Source organism: Enhydra lutris, unplaced genomic scaffold (assembly GCF_002288905.1).
Source record: "Enhydra lutris kenyoni isolate GAN:26980312 unplaced genomic scaffold, ASM228890v2 scaffoldscaffold24, whole genome shotgun sequence".
Taxonomy (NCBI): Eukaryota; Metazoa; Chordata; class Mammalia; order Carnivora; family Mustelidae; genus Enhydra; species Enhydra lutris.
In genome coordinates, this window is record NW_019154108.1 from 15,111,927 (window position 1) to 15,131,970 (window position 20,044).

At 40.2% G+C, this 20,044-nt stretch overlaps 1 protein-coding gene across 1 annotated transcript in view; it reads left to right on the forward strand.

Annotated features, from left to right (window-relative positions):
- The first annotated feature begins 1,890 nt into the window (after positions 1 to 1,890).
- LOC111150802 (centromere protein F) overlaps positions 1,891 to 20,044 on the forward strand; it is a 63,525-nt gene continuing 45,371 nt past the window's right edge. Inside the window, exons 1-7 of the mRNA XM_022508411.1 lie at positions 1,891 to 1,960; positions 4,476 to 4,678; positions 5,937 to 6,133; positions 11,195 to 11,316; positions 11,689 to 11,780; positions 13,819 to 14,110; positions 15,244 to 15,446. Of these exons, the coding sequence (XP_022364119.1) occupies positions 4,517 to 4,678; positions 5,937 to 6,133; positions 11,195 to 11,316; positions 11,689 to 11,780; positions 13,819 to 14,110; positions 15,244 to 15,446 (1,068 nt within the window). The 5' untranslated portion in view covers positions 1,891 to 1,960; positions 4,476 to 4,516. The remainder of the gene's footprint in view (positions 1,961 to 4,475; positions 4,679 to 5,936; positions 6,134 to 11,194; positions 11,317 to 11,688; positions 11,781 to 13,818; positions 14,111 to 15,243; positions 15,447 to 20,044) is intronic.

The window sequence follows — 20,044 nt, forward strand, 5'->3', positions numbered from 1 at the left end:
AAATTTTATTTATTTATTTGGCAGAGAGACAGCGAGAGAGAGAACACAAGCGAGGGGAGTGGGAGAGGGAGAAGCAGGCTCAGCTCTGAGCAGGGAACCTGATGTGGGGCTGGATCCCAGGACCCCGGAATCATGACCTGAGCCGAAAGCAGACACTTAACGACTGAGGCACTCGGGCACCCCAAGAAGTCAACGTATTTCTTTACTGATTATTATAGATGATTGAAGTACAGACTTGGCTATACAGTGACCACTCAATAGGTATCTACTAATAAATGAATAAATAAATTGCAAATGTAATCTTTGAAAATCCTCTCTTACATGTCTTTCTAGTTCTGTTTTCCTTAGGCAACTAATAGTTGCCTAGGAAAGCAATGGAGTTGTGATTAGTTTTGGAATTAGAATTTGTTCAAATCCCAGAACAACCAGATGCTAGACTAATTATGGCAGTGTCCAGTAAAAGTTCTCCTCACCTACTGGCTCCCTCCCCATTTTGGGGGGATACAAGGATAGTGGATAACAAGGCCTTTCTCCAGACCAAGATGGCCTTAGTTTTTTTATGTGCAAAGTTACTAGACAGTTACCAGAGATACAAAAGTAAATTAAAACAGATTTTAATCTACAGGAATTTTCGAGACTGTAGCAGAAATAGACACAAATATAAGATATAACCAATTTCTGGGAAAGATGTAGGAAATAATTATTTCTAAGGGGTGGGTGAGAACAGAGAAGTTTTATGTAGAAAGTGGCATTGGAACTGGGTATTGAAAGATGAGCAGAAAAGGTAAGGGACTCTCTAGAATGCAGTAACCATCTAATGAAAGGTAGGGAGAGGGTTACGGAAAGCTTGGAATCTGTTGCAGAAGAAAACAGCATCAGAGATAGAGTAATTTAACAATTCATTGTTTGGGTCCCGTCTATGGAAGCTTGTTTTTAACTGAATAGGGAAATAAAACAAGTACCTAAATACACACAAAATTAGTGGGCTTCATAATAAGGAGAGATTACATCCAGTTTTGGAGATTTTTCTGGCTGCAGTGTCCTGGAATCCAGCTCACAAGTGTTCAGAATCACCTCTTTAGAATATGATCAATAGAGGACGGCAGTTAAAAGTGAGATCCTGTATGTTCTAGATTCAATTTCAAATTAGGGAGCATCTATGTGCCTCAGTTAACTTTTAAATAAAAAGGAAATACTTTCCTCAAAGAATTGTTAAGAATGACAGTGGGTGGGGACGCCTGGGTGGCTCAGTGGGTTAAAGCCTCTGCTTTCGGCTCAGGTCATGATCTCGGGGTCCTGGGATCGAGCCCCATATCTGGCTCTCTGCTCAGCGGGGAGCCTGCTTCCCTCTCTCTCTCTCTGGCTGCCTCTCTGCCTACTTGGGATCTCTCTGTCAAATAAATAAAAATCTTAAAAAAAAAAAAAAAAAAGAATGACAGTGGGTGAAGAATGCCCGGCAAGCACAGTACCTCACATCTATGTCCTAAATTGTGTATTTAATAAGCAGATACCTGGAGAGTTCGCCAGACAGCATAATTCCGCCGGTTGTAGGCGACAGACCACGCCTTCCCATGGGTCCGCCAGGTTCCCCGGCTTTTGCGGAAATAGCGGTTCAAAACTTCTTCCAGCCTCTGAGAACGCACGTGGTCTCGCCCTCCCACAACAACAAAAAAACACTGTAACTCTAGCGCCGGCCCTCGGTGGTGAGAACTTGATTTTTAAATCCGTCCGAAAGAACCAATCAGAGCCGGCAGTCCGAGTGCGCGGAATCCGATTGGCCCATTTCTGCTTACGGTGACCAATAGGCTTGGAGGGTGAGTTTGGTCCGTCCCGGAAGCGGGCGAATCGAAAACCGGTGGCGGTCGCGGGCAGTTTGAATTGGAATCTGGGCTGAAGCCCGCGGAGGCTGCACCGGGAGCCCGACTCTCTGAGGGGTCGTCTTTCCTTCCCCGCCAGCAAGGTGAGTGTCCTGCGTGGGTCCTGGCGTCCGCGCGGGTGATGGGGGCTGGCCTTCCGCCCGGGGATCCTGGGCAGGGATGCCGGTGGAACCGAGCTCCCGGGGCCAGCGAACCGCCCCCTCCCACCTGAAGGGACTGGAGGATCCACCCGGCCGAGGTTTTCAGGGCTTGTCGGCGCTCTCCGCTCCTGTGCTCCCACGAGTGTCCGCAGACCCTGCTCGGTCCTGAGCTTGCACTTCGGGGGAACAGATTCCTCTGTAAGATACATGAATTGGAGATTAGCAGGTATTTCCTAGCAACCGTCTAGGCCCAGAGCCAGTGGTTCCTTTTTGAAATGTGGGCGTCGGTCCTTTGTTGTGGAGGAGAGAAAAGTTTGGATTTTGATCTGCGCGGCACATTGGTGTTCCCGTTGTTATCCGCGAGAGCATTTCCCCTGTCTTCCACATTTCTGTGGACACGTTTGAGTGCCTGGCTCTGCTATGTTAGGAAGACCCAGAAATAAGTAAACGACGAGTCCTCTCCTTGAGCTTTGTGTAGGAGAGCAGACAGGGTTTCCACCCTTAGGCTCAGCCGTGGCGCTATAGGTGATGACTGGGGTTTCTTGGAGATGGGAGCTCTTTTTAAAGGGAAAGGGTGAAAGTGGGCCTCCAGTGCCGGGGGTGGGTGATTTGGGCATAAGGAGTGCCCTCCCCATATTTAAGATAGAGCGTTTTCTGCAAAATCCTCCTTGCAGGAACCTTGACACCTGGAGCTTTTCTTCAGCTACCCATCCTTCTTTACACCTGCAGCTCCTTAGGTGTCAATCTGGAGATTTACGCTTTTTGACCTTTGCCCCAGTAGCTCCATACAGACTGTGAATGGTTGATGCTTTAATCTGATCAAAATTGGCTTGGTCTGGTGATTGTTTTAACTACTTCTTTATAGCTGTATCTTAGACTTTGCAATAGGAAAGCATTCAACTTGCTAGTTTTCCTTCCGTTTATTTTCCTCATCCCTATCATCTTCCTAAATTGATCCTTCTAATATTTTGTTGATGATGGCATCTTGATGTAATGATTTCAGTAGCTGGCAGCTCTGTTTAGGACAGTTATCCTTTTGTGCCTCTGGGCTATGGTACTCCCGCCCCTGCATGAGCAAGCTGGATTGAAATGGAAGGAGAAGCCTATCGTGACAGTGTAAAATTGTCCTTTGTTGGTGGAGAGGCATGAGATTTCTTCCAGCAGTTTCTGGGCAAATGGCAGTGGAGTTTAAGATGCTGCGTTCAAAGAACTGAGATCTGGAAAAAGAAAAAAAATTAAACTGGCAGAGAAAACACTGCTTTTCAAGGCTTAATAGCTAAACCGTGTTTTCCATGAACGTTGCTCTGTCTCTTTAATCTTTGAACATCTTTTTATCATTCTTAGTACTTTTATCAACCGTTTATTAGTTCTGATAAAAAGTTTCATTGATACAGTCAGTTGAAGCAAGACACTAAAATGTTCGTGGACTTCATTTGTCAAAAAGCAGATTCTCACCTTGCTCAAATAGCTGGAAAATGAATGCTTTTCTTTAAGTTCCAGAAGCTAATGAACAAAGAACAATGAACATACTTTTCTCCCAGCTCATTTAAATTTTAGGAAATGTGGCTGTGAAGGAGGTAAGCCACTTCCCTCTTGGTACCAGCGGCTGAAATATACAAATGAAGTATTTTTGAGGATTAATGTAATAACTAACAGGTACAGAATGCTTATTGGGAAATATAGGACTGTTCTAAGCCTTTGGAAAGTCGCCGTCACTATTATCCACACTTTACAAATGAGGAAACCGAGGCACAGAGCAGTTAAATAACATGCCCAAGGTCACACATCTTGAAGGTGGCTGAGCTGGAATTTGAATTATTGAGGCTATATACAAGTTTCCACATCAAGGTCTGTCTGGAGCATGGCTTTACCACATTTTGCAATGATTTTAGCACTTATATGTCATTCGCTCTTTGCTCATTCTTGCAATAATTCAACACAAGATAACTGCTGGGAAGGAGAGGTAGGGGGGCCTATGCCATCACAGATTATGACCAGGAGATATGGTCAGATTGGGGATCTCCCCAGGAAAGGCTTCTCAGAGGAAGAGGGACAAAGTGTGCATTGCAATGAGGTGAAGAGGCAAAGAGAGCATTTGCAAAATAACTTACCATGAGTCTTGTTTGTTTACAGGACGTATTTCACCTGTAACCCCAGAGCAAAGTTTTATATCATGTTTTATATCATGAAAACAAAGTGAGCGGTAGAAAGCAGATAGCTAAGAAGTCAAACCTGAGAAATAGGAAAAACAGAGAGCCAGGGAAGCCACATGAGTATCTGGGGTACCTCGCAATCAGAGCTATCGGTGGCCACCTTTCAGGGGGTGGAGAAGATAGAGGTTATACGTCCTTATCTGTTGAAATGTGAAGCTTTGAAACTCCTTAGAGACTCATTAGTCTCTGAGACTTTTTGGTCCCTTTTCCTACAGTAAGACCAACAGTCTGCTTATTCTGTCCAGTTTATTTATAAATGTGTGACTAGTAAAGAAAGGAGAGCAACATGAGCTGGGCTTTGGAAGAATGGAAGGAGGGCCTGCCCACCAGAGCTCTGCAGAAAATCCAAGAGCTGGAAGGCCAGTTGGACAAATTGAAGAAAGAGAGGCAGCAAAGGCAGTTCCAGCTGGAGACCCTCGAGGCCGCACTGCAGAAGCAGAAACAGAAGGTATCACCCAAACGCTGGCTTTTAAAACCGTTCACTCAGTATTTGCATTGTTTGATCTTGGTCTGAAATTTCCAGAAAAATGAGCGCTCTCTTTGGGTGGCAATCCGACCCTCTCCTTTTTCTCCAGCCTCTGCCCCTCATTTCTCCTTACCTGCTAATATCGAGGGCTGCTGAGTTCTTTTTAATTCCATTTGGGACCACACGTGGGAAATTGCTTTTGTATTCTGTACCAACATGGCCAGATTCTCTGACTCCGAATCTGGGTGCCATTATTAGGGTGCTTTGTGGTCCAAATGGATATTGCTTCCTGAGGGTGGGCTTTTCACCATGGTATTCCTGGACTACTTCTCTTCTGGGCTAGGAAATGAAAACTAAAACGGTGTTTCTTCCTTCCCTCTGCGTTAGCCAACAAGCTGGTGGTACAGTCATGGCTTCTAAAAAGGCTTTGCTAGTGGGAGAATTTTTACAACAACTTAGTTCAGCGGCCAAACTTTTTTTTTTTTTTAAGATTTTATTTACTTAGGTGGGATAGAGAGAGAGAGGGAGGCAGTGGGGGGTGGGGAGAGAGCACACAAGTCGGGGGAAGGAGCAGAGGGAGAAGCAGACTCACCGCTAAGCAGGGAGCCCGACCTAGGATTTGATCCCAGGACCCTGAGATCATGACCTGAGCCAAAGGCAGACGCTTAACCTACTGAGCCACCCAGGCGCCCCACACTTTAAAATGAATTACTAAGGAGATTTATAGAGTTTTTTTTTTTTTTGGTTTGTTATACTTGAAAGAACATTAAACCCTCCCTTTCCAGGAAGGGTACTTTTAGCCCTGACCAAAGACAGTGTAATTCCTGACTTTGTAGAACTTTTCTATCTACAATCTTCAAAGTGAGGTCATTTAAAATAATCTGCGTTCGTGGGGAACCTGGGCGGTGCAGTCATTTAAGCATCTCACTCTTGGTTTCCACTTAGGTCATGATCTCAGAGTCATGATATCGAGCCCCTGTCAGTCTCCGGGCTCAGCATGGAATCTGCTTGGACTTTTTCTCCCTCTCCCTCTGCCCCGCTGCCCCTGCTCGTGCTCTCGCTCTCTCTCAAATAAATAAATCTTTAAAAAATTTTTTTTGTGTTTGTGAAGAAACACTGCCCTGTAGATTACAGCAACTACGTCTCAAAATAATTAGTACTCGGTGTTGCACTCAGATTTACAAATACTTGATAAATTCCCAAGGTCGAGACCTATTTCTTTCTGGACGATTTCTGTTAGGTTGAGAATGAAAAAACAGAGGGCGCAAACCTCAAAAGGGAGAACCAAAGCTTGATGGAAATATGTGAGAATCTGGAGAAGACCAAGCAGAAAATTTCACATGAACTTCAAGTTAAGGAGTCACAAGTGAATTTCCAAGAAGGGCAGCTGAACTCCAGCAAAAAACAAATAGAAAAATTGGAACAGGAACTGAAAAGGTAATTATTTTTGAGTGGTATTAATATGGATATCCTTTATATGTGTTCATTGGATCCTTTTATCTTTTCCTTTGATGATGTAATTTTACGTTGCAATCATTTTTGCAATGAAATAAACAATGACTTGAGAAAAATTAATTCTTCTGTACTTCAGTCCTATCACTGCCTGGCTCAATAGTACGTATATTCATTAAATGGCTTCTCGCTTATTCATTTATTCATTCAAGATATATTTATTAAGCTGCTTCATGGGCCAGATGCTGTGTTTATTACTGGATGATATAATATTAAATAATACCAAATCTCCCAATAGCGAGTACTAGAAGATGGAGGGGAGTTAAGCATGGCTAATACTGATGGCTTATGTTTCTTCCTCTGAGTGGAAAAGCTGTTGTAGATAATGAGACAGAACTAGGGAATTTCAGGGGCGCCTGGGTGGCTCAGTGGGTTGAAGTCTCTGCCTTCAGCTCAGGTCATGGTGTCGGTCCTGGGATCGAGCCCTGCATCGGGCTCTCTGCTCAGTAGGGAACCTGCTTCCTCCTCTGTCTCTGCCTGCCTCACTGCCTACTTGTAATCTCTGTCCATCAAATAAATAAATAAAATTAAAAAAAAAAAAAACTAGGGAATTTCAAAAGACCTAGGAGCACTGAGGGCCCAGTTGAGGTTGGAGACCAGGAATTTATAACAGGACCCGTCTATAGAGTTGTTTGCCCCACCCCCCACCCCACCTCCTTTTAGCATCTGGGTTGTAAATGCTGAGAATATGAACAGGAGGATTGACTTAGGGTTGTTTTTAGCCAGGGTAATGGGATGGAAGATGGTGGAATGATTGAGGGTGCTGAGAAGAGGGTGGTTAAAATCGTGTGCCATGAAATCTAGGCTGGAGAGGGAAGGAAGTGTACTCAAGAAGAGTTTCCTCCTGAGGTCCCCATCTTCCATCTTAAGCATTACATAACCAGTTTGCCAAATCCTCAAACAATTTGAGACATTAATCAAAATAAATCTAGTGGGACCAAAATACGCTAGCTTATAAATGGTATTTTCTTATTGTAATAGTGGAGTTTTGTCAAAATACCAAGGAGTAGTACAGGCGGAAAGCAAAGTGGATGTTAGCAGATTGTCCCATTGTTGATTCTGCTAATACACACCCAGAAATTTAAAAGTAAAAAAAAATTTTCATTTTGAAATAACTTTAGATTTATAGAAACAGTTGTTAACATCTTACATAACCAAAGTGCAGGACCAAACTAGAAATAAACATTGATTCAGTACTATTAACTAAACTATGGACCTTATTAGAATTTCACTGGTTTTCCCAGTCACAATCTCTGTTCCAGACTCGGATCTAGGATTGCACATGATATTTAGTTGATATTTTCTTAGTCTCTTTCTAAGCTGTGACAGTTTCTTGTTTTTTATGTCGTTGAAATTGTTGAAGAGTCTGATAGAGTCTAATAGAGTCTGCTCTATTGTAGAGCAGTCCTCAAGTTAGGCCTGTCGGCTGTTTTTTCACTGACAAGATCACAGTTTTTCAGTTGTGGCTCAATTCACATCTGGGACTGGATGGTCCTTTGCTGAGGAAAGCTGTCTCGTGCATTGTGGGATACCTAACTGCATTTCTGGCCTCTACCCACTAGATGCCAGTAACACCTCCTCCACCTGCCTGTTTTGATAATCAAAAATGTCTCCAGGCATTGCCAAATGCCTTTGGGGAGGTAAAATCATCCCGGATTGAGAACCACTGGGTCAGATTGAGGTTATGAGTTTTGGGTGAGAAGACCACGGAAGGAGCGATGTGCCTTTCTCAATGTATCCTTGCAGAGGATACGTGACCTAATACAACTTTTACCCTGATCCCCTGGCTGATTAATAAATATCATGATACCAAGAATTTTTTTTCCCTAACGTAGCGGCAATAATCTTAATTCTACTTACCTCTCGAATAAATTTTTGCAAGTTAAAACACTTTAAAATTACTCTTACTTGTTTTCCTGTGAAGATAATTTAGGTACACAGAAATATCTTCCTAATTTTGGTTCTTACCCACATAGGAAGGTGGCTCTCATATAAGTTGTATGTTAGAATGATAAATAATTTCTGTCTCCTTGAATTTTTTCGTTTTCTTATTTACTATCTGCCATACCAGACTCCATGAGACTAGGGACCTGGTCAGTCTTATCCGCGTTCCCCGTGCAGCTGGCAGGCCCTCATATATTTGTCAAATGAATAAGTGAGAGACAAGTAGTTGTTTTTGGAAAACAGATGCCAAGGAAGTAGGAAGTTTACTTTATAAATGCCAGAATAGTTTTCTTTGAAAGCATATTTTGGCTGCTGGTTTTAAAAATACTGGTTTTCTTTTTATTTATTTTTAAAGATCTTATTTATTTATTTGAGAGAGAGAAAGAGCAAGCTGAGGGAGAAGCAGAGGAGGAGAGAGAGGGAAAGAATCTCAAGCAGGCTCTCCACCAAGTGTTGTGCCCCATGTGGATTCGATCCCTTGACCCAGGGATCCTGACCTGAATGGAAACCAAGAGTCAGTTGCTTAACTGGCTGAGCCACCCAGGCTCCCTAGAAATACTGGTTTTAATAATTTAGACAGAAATGTTTGTATTTTTAACATTTTAGGTAAACATATTTTTGTATACCTGTCTATATTGCAAAGTGACATTTGGTGGGAAGACTTGCAGATATAAAGTGCAGAGTTGTGTGGGATACCTGGCAACTTGGTTAAGTGTTAGCTTTATTATTATCAGTTGTTATAGTTGGGGTTAGAATAGCACATTTAGTTTAGAAGTATTTTTATTACCTGTGATGTAGATATAGATGTTTATAAACATTTACAAATTATATAAACCTCAGACTGTAAAAACTATTAAGAATACAGTTTTCCAGAATATAAAAGCTATAAACTACAACAACTTTTGAGTGTATTCAAATTCCCACTGGTAACCTTCAGGTGCAGGCTGAAACTTACCTTCTCCAACAGTGGCCACTGATCAGGTTTCTGGAAGGTCTCAAACAAGTTAGTCTGGACTATTGGAAATGTTGGTCAAAAACTGTTGAGTATTGACAATCTCATAGTTAAACCAAGTAGAAAGATGCTTAATTTTGTGCTGTTTTTGGTGGCAGTTTTTTTTCTTTATAGGAAATAGGAGAAATAAAGGTTTATAGGACCTTATAGGTTTATAGGTTTTTTTCTTTATAGGAAATAGGAGAAATAAAGGTTTATAGGAATAAAACAGGGTATAGTTTTATATTTTAAATAAACTTTTTTTTCTAATGAAAGGATAGATAGAGGGGGACGAAATGTGAATTTGAGAGGAAAAAGAAACACCGAGTCTACAAGGTTTTTTAAAATTCATCTTTAAAATCACCAAATTTGTCACACCTTTGGTAGTCTGTAGACCTACACCATTCATCATGGTGGCTATTGGCTACATGTGGCTGTTATGTGCTTGAAATGTGGCAATTACAAATTGAGATGTGACAGGGTGCCTGGGTGGCTCAGTCTGTTAAGCATCTACCTTCAATTCAGGTCATGATACCAGGGTCCTGGGATCAAGTCTTGCATTGGGCTCCCTGCTCAGCAGGGAGTCTGCTTCTCCCTCTCTTTCTGTCCCCTCTCCTGCTTGTGTTCTCTCTCTCTCTTTCTTTCTCTTTCTCAAATAAAATCTTAAAAAAAAAATCAAATTGAGATGTGCTATAAGTATGCAATGCATACCAAATTCTGAAGGTTAAATAGAAAAAAATGTAAAATCTCAATAACTTTAGTGTTGACTGCAAGTTGAAATGATATTTTAAAAATATGGAGTTAAATAAAATACTAAGATTAAATTCATTTATTTCTTGTTACTCTTTACATGTTAGTAGAACCTTTCTATCAGACAGTGCTGTTACTTACCAGGAGCTTAAATCTGATTATTTGATTTGTAGAGCAGTCCTTTTTAGCCCAGACATTGCTTTTTCCTCCCACATTGAGGTTGGAGCTGAGTGGGGCTAGGGCACTGGGGCACTTCCCTCACTCCTTGTTTTGAGTGACATGTCCATGAGAAAGAGACTGCTGCGCATCATTAGCTCTTCTATGGGGTGTTCATTTCATTTCCTGTGTTGAGCTAAAATCAGAGACATTATAGACTTGTGAGAATTGAATCCTCTTAACTTAGGTTGTTTGATTCTGAAAGGTGTTCAGAACTTAAGTGATAGAAATATTCTGTGCATATATACAATATATAGTTTACTTTTCCCATTTCTTTGTGACTTTCTCCAGCCCTGTTTTCTCTAGATGCATTATGTTAACTTGATTTTTGTGTCTCTGTTTTTAAGATTTTATTTATTTAACAGACAGATATCATAAGAAGGCAGAGAGGCAGGCAGAGAGAGAGAGAGAGAGAGAGAAACAGGCTCCCTGCTCAACAGAGAGCCTGATGTGGGGCTCAATCCCAGGGCTCTGGGATCATGACCTGAGCTGAAGTCAGAGGCTTTAATCTTTAACCCCCTGAGCCACCCAGGCACCCCTTTGTGTCTCTGTTTTTTTTTTTTTAATGTCATAAAATACATGGCAAGTTTATGTTTTTGTAATGACTTAATATCACAAGTGATGTCATTCAATTTTGTGACTTGAGCCCATGCTTCAGTGATGTCAATTTCTTCCTCTGCTTCTGAAGTTCTGGGTTTTGTTGTTGTTGTTGTTGTTTGTTTGTTTTTAAATATTCCAGTGTCTTTCTTTGCCTTGGAGTAAAAAATTTGCTGAGCGTACATTCCCAACCTCCCAACCCTATAACCATAGTGTCATTACAGACCTTCATCGTAGCTTTTGTAATATTGCAATTACAGGTTTATATTTCTGTGTCCTTAACCAGACTGAGTTCCTTGGAAGAGGGGGAACTGAGTTCGGGTCTGTCCCATAAGTTAGTTCTTATGAAATGTCTGTTGGACCAAGGAAGTGGTAAGAATTCTCAGAGGGTGGGGTTTTTGTAAGTTTATTACTCTCTGGGAACAGGTGGTGCTAGTGTTTGGCAGCATTTGCTCTGATCTGATCTTCTGGGGGTCCTTTCCTAACAGGTGCAAATCTGAACTCGAAAGAAGCCAACAGGCTGCACAGGCTGCGGAAGTCTCTCTGCATCCGTCCACGACACCACAAAAAATCTTTGCAACTCCACTGACACCAAGTCAGTATTACACTGGTAAGGATTATTTCCCTTCATTGCTCTTTGACTGGGATCTTAATTCTGCCAAAGAAATCACATAATTCATCTTTGAATTCAACTTTTAACGTGGGCATTAAAAAAATAAACCTTTTAATTTGGGCCTTAATGGGCTACATACCCATTTGTGTATCTGTGTAGTGGAGCCACCCACTTAAGCCTTTCAACTTTTCATTTTAGCCTGGAGTGTGTTTTAAAAAAAAATTCAGGTTCAGAATATTCAAACCCACCGTCTGTTTACTTAGTGTACTGCAATATTCATTTCTAAACTATTACGATGATTGTTGACCTGTGAATTCTTTTACAAAATCAGTGACCAAAGTAAAACTGTATCTCATTGTCTTTGTTTAGGTTCCAAGTATGAAGATCTAAAAGAAAAATATAATAAGGAGGTTGAAGAACGAAAAAGATTAGAGGCAGAGGTTAAAGCCTTGCAGGCTAAAGTAAGTTAATGATGGGTCTTTTCAGTGGAGTATGTAGTTGAACAAGTACTTTGATAAACAGGAGTCCAAGGTTAGAGAAAAATCCGGTTCACGTAGAGCTTGACACATTTTTCTTACATTGAGAAGGTAAAGTTCCTGGCTGATTACATTAGTTATAATTACTTGTTGGTTTTAAAAGCAAGTAGAAGCAAAAAGTAGTGTGGGGAGATCAGTTTATCCCTAGACAATAGATGTTCATCAAATTCTATAGAAATTGTAGCCATATAATTATTTCCCTATGGAGACATAATGGTAAGGAGAGGGGAGGACCAGGGTCATTCTAGACATTCACTGGCTGGCTTTATTACCTGGAGGCCATTGGCTGCTTCCCATTCAGTCCTTATGGAATGTACTGATTGCCATGAGGGACGTGGGGTTTAAGGGTCATTATTTATGAAATATTTATTTAGAGGAGAGAATTATCAAGATAATCTCCCCAGTTCTGTTAAGTAAGTTACAGAGACTCAAATTTTAAGCTCCATTTTGGTATGGGTAGATAGGCAGAGGGGTGGGTGACGAGGTTTGTTTGAATATCAGCAAAACAAACAAAATGCAGGTTTCAAAAACCCCTGCTTCTAGTTTAGGGACTGACCCACATATACCTGGTATCTGTAGAATTTACCTTTAGCATTTCCGCTTGTGTGATATTACTTGCTACAGAAAAGGGGATGGGGGGAGAAAAACAACAACCTAAATCCCAGTTTTGCACTTTATGTATTTGTGCTAACCATAAGAACTCGCTGAAATGGGACAATTCAAACAGCTTAAGGCTGGATTTCTAAGTAGATACTTACGTACTGAGGATCACGAAGTACCTGTGAGAGCTTGACCCTTTAATTATTCTCGTGCCTTTAACCCTTGTTTGGAGATCACCGGGATTCTGATATGTAGCAAAAGTATTGGTTCTCACGGTGGAGTAAAAATTAAACAGTAATTCTCTGGTTTGTCTTAGAAACATCATGTGTTTTGTGATCAGTTCAGTCATTGGTGCCCACTTTCCTTCTGACATTGATTCCCATAGTTTTCTTGGTGGAGAAATTTGAGTCTGCAAACACGAAACCTCTCTGTGTGGCAAAGAAAAGATTTTGCTATAAAAAATTTAATGCACCGGGGCACCTGGGTGGCTCATTTGTTAAATGTCTGCCTTCAGCTCAGGTTATGATCCTAGGTCCTAAGATCGAGACCTGCATTGGGATCTCGGCTCAACAAGAAGCCTGCTCCTCCCTCTCTCACTTCCCCTGCTTGTGTTCCCTCCTTCGTTGTGTCTCTTTCTGTCAAATAAATAAATAAAATCTTAAAAAAAAAGATGAATGCACCATCTATAATCATGTCTTGATATTAGTCAGAATGGAGGTAAAGAGAACAAAAGAAGGAGATAAGGGGGATTATCTGATGAGGACTGAGAAATATATAGACTTGTTGAATCATTGTACACTTGAAACTAATATAACGCTGTATGTTAACTATACTCGAATTAAAAAAAATAAGGAATTCAGAGCAATTGCAAATCCACAAATGTGTGTTACATAAAACACCTTGTATGACATTTTTTGGGAGTGGTATGGTGGAAAGTGAGATTCTTGAAAGAATTCTTTAGGTTAATATTTAGTTTTGATCCTCTTTGTGCAAAGCTAGGGGAGGAGGTGACCAAGGACAGGCCAAGGACACCAAATTTCAGAACTCAAAATGGTAGTGAATACTCACTTGTTTTTAATGGAGTATATGAGAGATCCAGAATAAATATAAAAACTGAGCCCATCTTAATAGATTGGGACTCAAATATTACTGCCTTAAGCTTTCAGTGCTAAAGTGTAACCATTAGACAGTTCCTTCCCTAGATACTGCAACCTTATGGTTCCCTTGACTTGATGAACATTCTTTCTTGGTATGCAGTGGAAGTGGTAATTTCTTGGCATTATGTCCTTATGCTCTATCTGAAAATAAATAACCTTGACTATTGAGATGTTTAAGGGGCCCTAAAGAGTTTCTGTCTTTACAGAAAACGAGTCAGGCTATTCCCCAAAACACAATGAATCACCGGGACATTGCACGACATCAGGCTTCCTCATCCGTATTCTCGTGGCAACAAGAAAAGACCCCAACTCGGCTTTCATCGAATGCGCTAAAAACTCCGATTAGGAGAGAATTCTCTGCATCTCACTTCTCTGGGGAGCAAGAGGTGACTCCAAGTAGATCAACTTTGCAAACAGGGAAAAGAGATGCTAATGGCAGTTTCTGTGATAATTCGAGCAATTCTCACCTTTTGGACCAATTAAAAGCCCAGAATCAAGGTAACTTTGCGAGCTAAATTAAATTGAAATTAAATTTTCCTGAGATAATTTCCAAGGTGATTCCAGAAGTTTATAGTCCTAGAAGGTACTTGTGTGTTCTGTTAGTTACATCAAAACTCAACCTCTCAATCTGGTGATGTGAAATACTGCTTTGGGGATAAAAGATACCATAGTTCTGGAATGTACCTTTATTTGTACTAGAAAGCTGGTACCCAGAAACTTTCAAACGTAGTCTTGAGTGGCTTTGTCTTTCTAGAAGTAGGGTGAGTAGGTCGGTTACAGTAGCCCTGCCCCATTCTTCTCTTCGGGCTTCTCTCGTGGCCCATGGAGCAAGCCTGGGGTCTGGCAGCTTTGGCCAGAGGTGTGGCCCATGTCTGTGGGCAGCTTTGCTCTGTACTGCCAGGTTGTCCATGTAGGAACCAACCTGTAACATTGGCTGGAGTATCACACCACAGCTGACAGCCAAGGGCACCAGGTGGTGTTTTGGAATCTATTGTGCAGAAGATAATTTCCAGTGCTATAGTATATTGCAAATCACCGTCGGTGTTTGCTGGTGAGAATTGTCAAACTGCCAGTGCCATTGGAACCAGTATTATATGTATGTAGGGGGAAAAAAAAGAAAAAAAAAATTTATTGTTAATTTTGGCAGTATAGGAGGCTCACACTGTCTTGATCTTTACTGGAGGTAAAACTACCAGAGAATATAGGAAGGTGAATTTTGCACTGCTTAGCACTCATTTGCATTGACATGGGCACAAAACAAATACTAGTTTGCCAGCGTATAAAACTAAGTTGTAATTTTAATGTGGAGTATCATATGGGATACAGTTTTTTCAGCCTCAATAAGACACTCTTCATGACTTTAGAAAACCATTTTCTTTCCCAAGTTTCTCTGAAAACATTGGAAAATTTGTTTCACCTGCTTCCTATGGGATACTTGAATACAAATGACAATCGAGACTAACCATTGAATTAAATCCAATTAAAGTTTCTGTGTTTAGTGTGAATTTATATTTATCCCACCAAAGATTTCAGAGCAGAGTAATAACATAAATGATACATTCTGAATTGAGCTATAGAAATTTGTCAAAATTATATATTAATTAAAATGTGGCTTTTGTATGTCATTTAAGACCTAAGGAACAAGATTAGTGAGTTGGAACTACATCTGCAAGGACAAGAGAAAGAAATGAAAGGCCAAGCAAACAAATGTCAAGAACTCCAACTCCAACTGGAGAAAGCAAAAGCAGAATTAGTTGAAAAAGAGAAAATTCTGAATAAAAATAGGGATGAACTGGTGAGATCAACAGCGCAGTATGACCAAGCATCAACCAAGGTACTGCACTTCTCATGTGTTGTTGAAAACCTGCATTTTATCATACAGTTCTTTGGAAATTTTTTTCTTAAAATACTTCAACACTAAAATTTTTGAAATGTTAGTAATGAACCTCATTAATACATACTAGGCAGTATTGATGCAGTTGAACTAGTAAGTTCTTTTAGAGTTGGGCAGATGTGGGGTGAAATCCAGACTGCATGTTTTCCCAGCAAAGTGACTTGGGCAAGTCATTGGTCTCTTGTCCATCTAAGAGGGTGGGGAAGAATAAAGATCATGTATATATGGCACTTGACACATATAAGAGGAGACTAAGTAATGGAGCTTTAAAAGAAGCAGGGACACCTGGGTGGCTCAGTTGGTTAAGCATCTGCCTTCTGCTCAGGTCATAATCCCAGGGTCTGGGGATTGAGCCATGCATTGGGATCCCTGCTTAGCAGGGAGTCTGCTTCTCCCTCTGCCTGACGCTCCTGTGCTTGTACTCTCTCTCTCTCTCTCTCTCTCTCTCTGTCTGATAAATAAATACAGTCTTTAAGAAAAAAAGAAAGAAAATGTGAGATTTTAAGAAGCACTCAAGAGGGCAGGTAAACTGGTAGAGTCAAGAGTTTTTGAGGTTTATGCTGAGAACCTTGAAGTTAATCCTATTAGATCCATATCTGATGTGGGCCTAAGGAATTTACTTTTTTTTTTTTTTTTATAAAGATTTTATTTATTTATTTGTCAGAGACAGAGGGAGAGAGAGTGAGCGAGCACAGGCAGACAGGAGGCAGGCAGAGGCAGAGGGAGAAGCAGGCTCCCTGCCGAACAAGGAGCCCGATGTGGGACTCGATCCCAGGACGCTGGGATCATGACCTGAGCCGAAGGCAGCCGCTTAACCAACTGAGCCACCCAGGCGTCCCAGGAATTTACTTTTAATAAACTCTAGATATTTCTAAGGCAGCAGGTAAGAACCACTGTAGTAGGTAGATTTATATCGTCTGTTTGCCTTGTGAGGACAGGTTCTTTCTTTCTTTTTAAAATTATGTTAAGGTAATTGTAGATTTACATGTAATTGTACAAAATAGTAGCTTATTAATATGGTGGGTTACATTGATTGCTTTTCAAATATTTGAACAAGCTTTGTATCCTTGGAATAAAACCTACAAGACCATGGTATATAATTCTGTTTATATATTTCTAAATTTTATTTGCTAATAATTCGTTGAGGATTTTTGTGTCTATGTTCACGAGGGATATTGGTCAGCTGTTTTCTATTTTTGTTCTTTCTTTAGTATTTGTATCAGAGATCATACTAGCTTCGTGAAATGAATTGGGAACTGCCATGATTTTGTGGGTCATGAGATAAAGCTCCACGTTGGGCTCTGCACTCAGTGTGGAACCTTCTTGAAATTCTCTCCCTCTCCTGTTTCTCCTGCTCATGCACTCTCTCAAATAAATAAGTCTTTAAAAAATTACAAATTTAATTTTTAAAATAGATATATAGCTCCTAAAATTATTTATTTCATACTGGATGAGTTGGAAAGCTTGTGTTTTTTGAGGAAATGGTCCATTTTATCCAAATTTTTAAACTTAAAAATGTAGTTTTTGTAGTAGTATTCTTTTGATGTTGTTAGGTGAGGTGATATTCTCTTTCTGATATTTATGCCATTTTCTCTTTGCCAGTCTTGCTAGAGATGTGTCAATTTTGTCAATAATGACAATAAAATTTGTCAGTTTATTGATCTTTTGTTGATCTTTCCAAAGAGTCAGCTCTTTGGTTCATTTATTTTCTTTTTTCAATTTTATATATTTTTGCTCTATTATTTCCCTCTGCTTGCTATGGGTTTATTTTGCTCTTCTTCTGGGTTGTTGAGGTGGGGAGCTTAAATGATTGGTTTTGAGACTTTTCTTTTCTAGTGTAGGCATTTAAAGCTATAAATTTCCCTCAGTACTGCTTTAGCTATGTCCTACAGATTTTGATGTATTGTATTTTTACTCTTATTCCATTCTGTGTGATTTTATTTGCTTAAGACTTCCTCTTTGCCCCATGAATTACTTAGAAATACTTTATTAAATTTCCAAGTGTTTGGAGATTTTTTTCTTCCTGTTATTGATTTCCATTGTGTTCAGAGAACATACTGTATGATTTCAAATCTTCTAAGTTTGTTGAGGCTTGTTTTATGGCCTAAGACAATGGTCTACCTTGGTATATGTTTCATGGGCACTTGGGGGAAAAAGTATATTCTGTTGTTGGGTGAAGTGTTCTCAAATTATCCTTAGCCCCAAATTATCTGTTGGTTGATGGTGTTGTTGAATTCTATATTTATGCTCATTTCCTGTCTATCAGTTGTTGAAAGAAGGATGGTGAAAGTCTTCCATGATTGTTGATTTATCTATTTCTCCTGTCCGTTCTCAATTTTCACTTCACATATTTTATAGCTTTGTTGTTTGGTGCATAAACATTTAGGATTGCTGTGTCTTCTTGGTAGATTGACTTTTATCACTATATAATAGCCCTCGTTGTTCCTGGAAATTTCCTTCATTCTCAAGTCGACTCTTTCTTTTCCTTTTTTTTTTTTTAATTTAAGATTTTATTTATTTATTTGATAGAGAGACAAGGAGAGAAGGAACACAACCAGGGGGATTATAAGAGGGAGAAGCAGGCTTCCCACGGAGCAGGGAGCCCAATGCAGGGCTTGATCCCAGGATCCTGAGATCATGACCTGATCCGAAAGCAAATGTTTAACGGCTGAGCCATCCAGGTGTCCCAAGTCTACTCTTTCTGATATTAACATAGCCACTCCAGCTTTCCTTTAATTTTGCATAATGTATTTCCTTCTGTCTTTTGAGTTTCAGCCTATCTTTTTATTATTATATTTGAAGTGAGTTTTATATAGACAGTATATAGTTGGGTATTTTTTTTTTAAGATGTTATTTATTTATTTGACAGAGAGACAGTGAAAGAGGGAACACAAGCAGGGAGAGAGAGACAGGGAGAAGTAGGTTCCCTGCTGAGCAGGGAACCCAGTGTGGGACTTGATCCCAGGACTCTGGGATCACTACCTGAGCCTAAGGCAGATGCCCAATGACTAAGCCACCCAGGCGCCTGTGTATATACATATTTTTCAAAGATTTTATTTATTTATTTGAGAGCAAGAGAGTGAGAGAGAGCATAAGAGGGGAGAAAGTCAGAGGGAGAAGCAGACTTCCATGGAGCTGGGAGCCCCGTGCAGGACTCCATCCTGGGACTCTGGGATCAGGACCTGAGCTGAAGGCAGTTGCTTAACCAACTGAGCCACCCAGGTGCCCCAAGTTGGCTATATTTTTTAATCCATTTTTCCACCATCTGTCTTTTAATTAGCATGTTTAGGCCATTTACATTTAATGTAATCATTGATTGGTCATGGTTTAAAACTGCCATTTTTTGGTTTTCTATTTCTTTTTCTTTTTTTTGTTTTTTTTGTGAGTTACTCAAACATTTTATAGGATTTCATTTTAATTTATCTAGAGTTTTTAGATATGTTTCTTTGTAGAGCTTTTATAGTGACTGCTCTAGATAATACATTATATATACACATCATTTATCAGTCTGTTGGTGTTGTCATGTAAGCAGTCCTAAGGCATTACAGAAAATTTACTGTTCTTTTCATCCTTTTACCCTCCCCTAGTTATAATACAATTTCTTTAAGTGTTTACTCTACCTACATTTAGAACTACATCAGATGGTGTTATAATTTCTGCTTTAACTGTCAAACATAACTTAGAGATTCTTTCTCTTCAGTTTTCTATCATTTATGCCAAGATTATTGCCTACCCTATTTTTCCTTCTTTTCTGATTTGTTCCAGTGTTCCTTCCTTCATCATTTCCATTTTTTTAGAGAACTTCCTTTAGCCATTTCTTTTCTTTTTTTTTTTTTTTTAGTTTGGTCTATTGGCCACATATTCTCTTAGTTTTCCTTTCTCTGGAAATGTCTTGATACTTCATCCTGGAAGGTGTTTCCTCAGGATACAGGGATTCTGGGTTGACTGTTCTCTTCTTTCAGCACCATCATGTTTTCCCCTTGGGTTCCAAAGTCCCTAGTCACTCAGTCTCTTCCTTCAGAGCTTTCTTAATGTTTGTGCAGAGTTTTGAATTGTCAATGGAAGGAATAGAGAAATGTCTAGGTTCACTTTTTAGACATTCTCCTAGTGCCATGCTTTGCACAAAATATTGTTCATAAATACTGATTCGTTGTATGAGGGTGCAGTGGAAGGTCAATGGGACCATGACCTACCTTGACCTATATATTTATTTACTTTGTGCAGTCTGAGTATGTAGGTTGGTTTTCCAAGTTAGAAAGACTTGAATTTGAGCCCTGGTTCTGCCACATCCTTATTGTTTTGTTTTTGAATTCTCAGCCTCCACTGCCTAATCAATAAAATGGTGTTAAAAATGTCCATGTCCAGGGACGCCTGGGTGGCTCAGTTGGTTAAGCAGCTGCCTTCGGCTCAGGTCATGATCCCAGCGTCCTGGGATCGAGTCCCACATCGGGCTCCTTGCTCAGCAGGGAGCCTGCTTCTCCCTCTGCCTCTGCCTGCCTCTCTGTCTGCCTGTGCTTGCTCTCTCTCCCTCTCTCTCT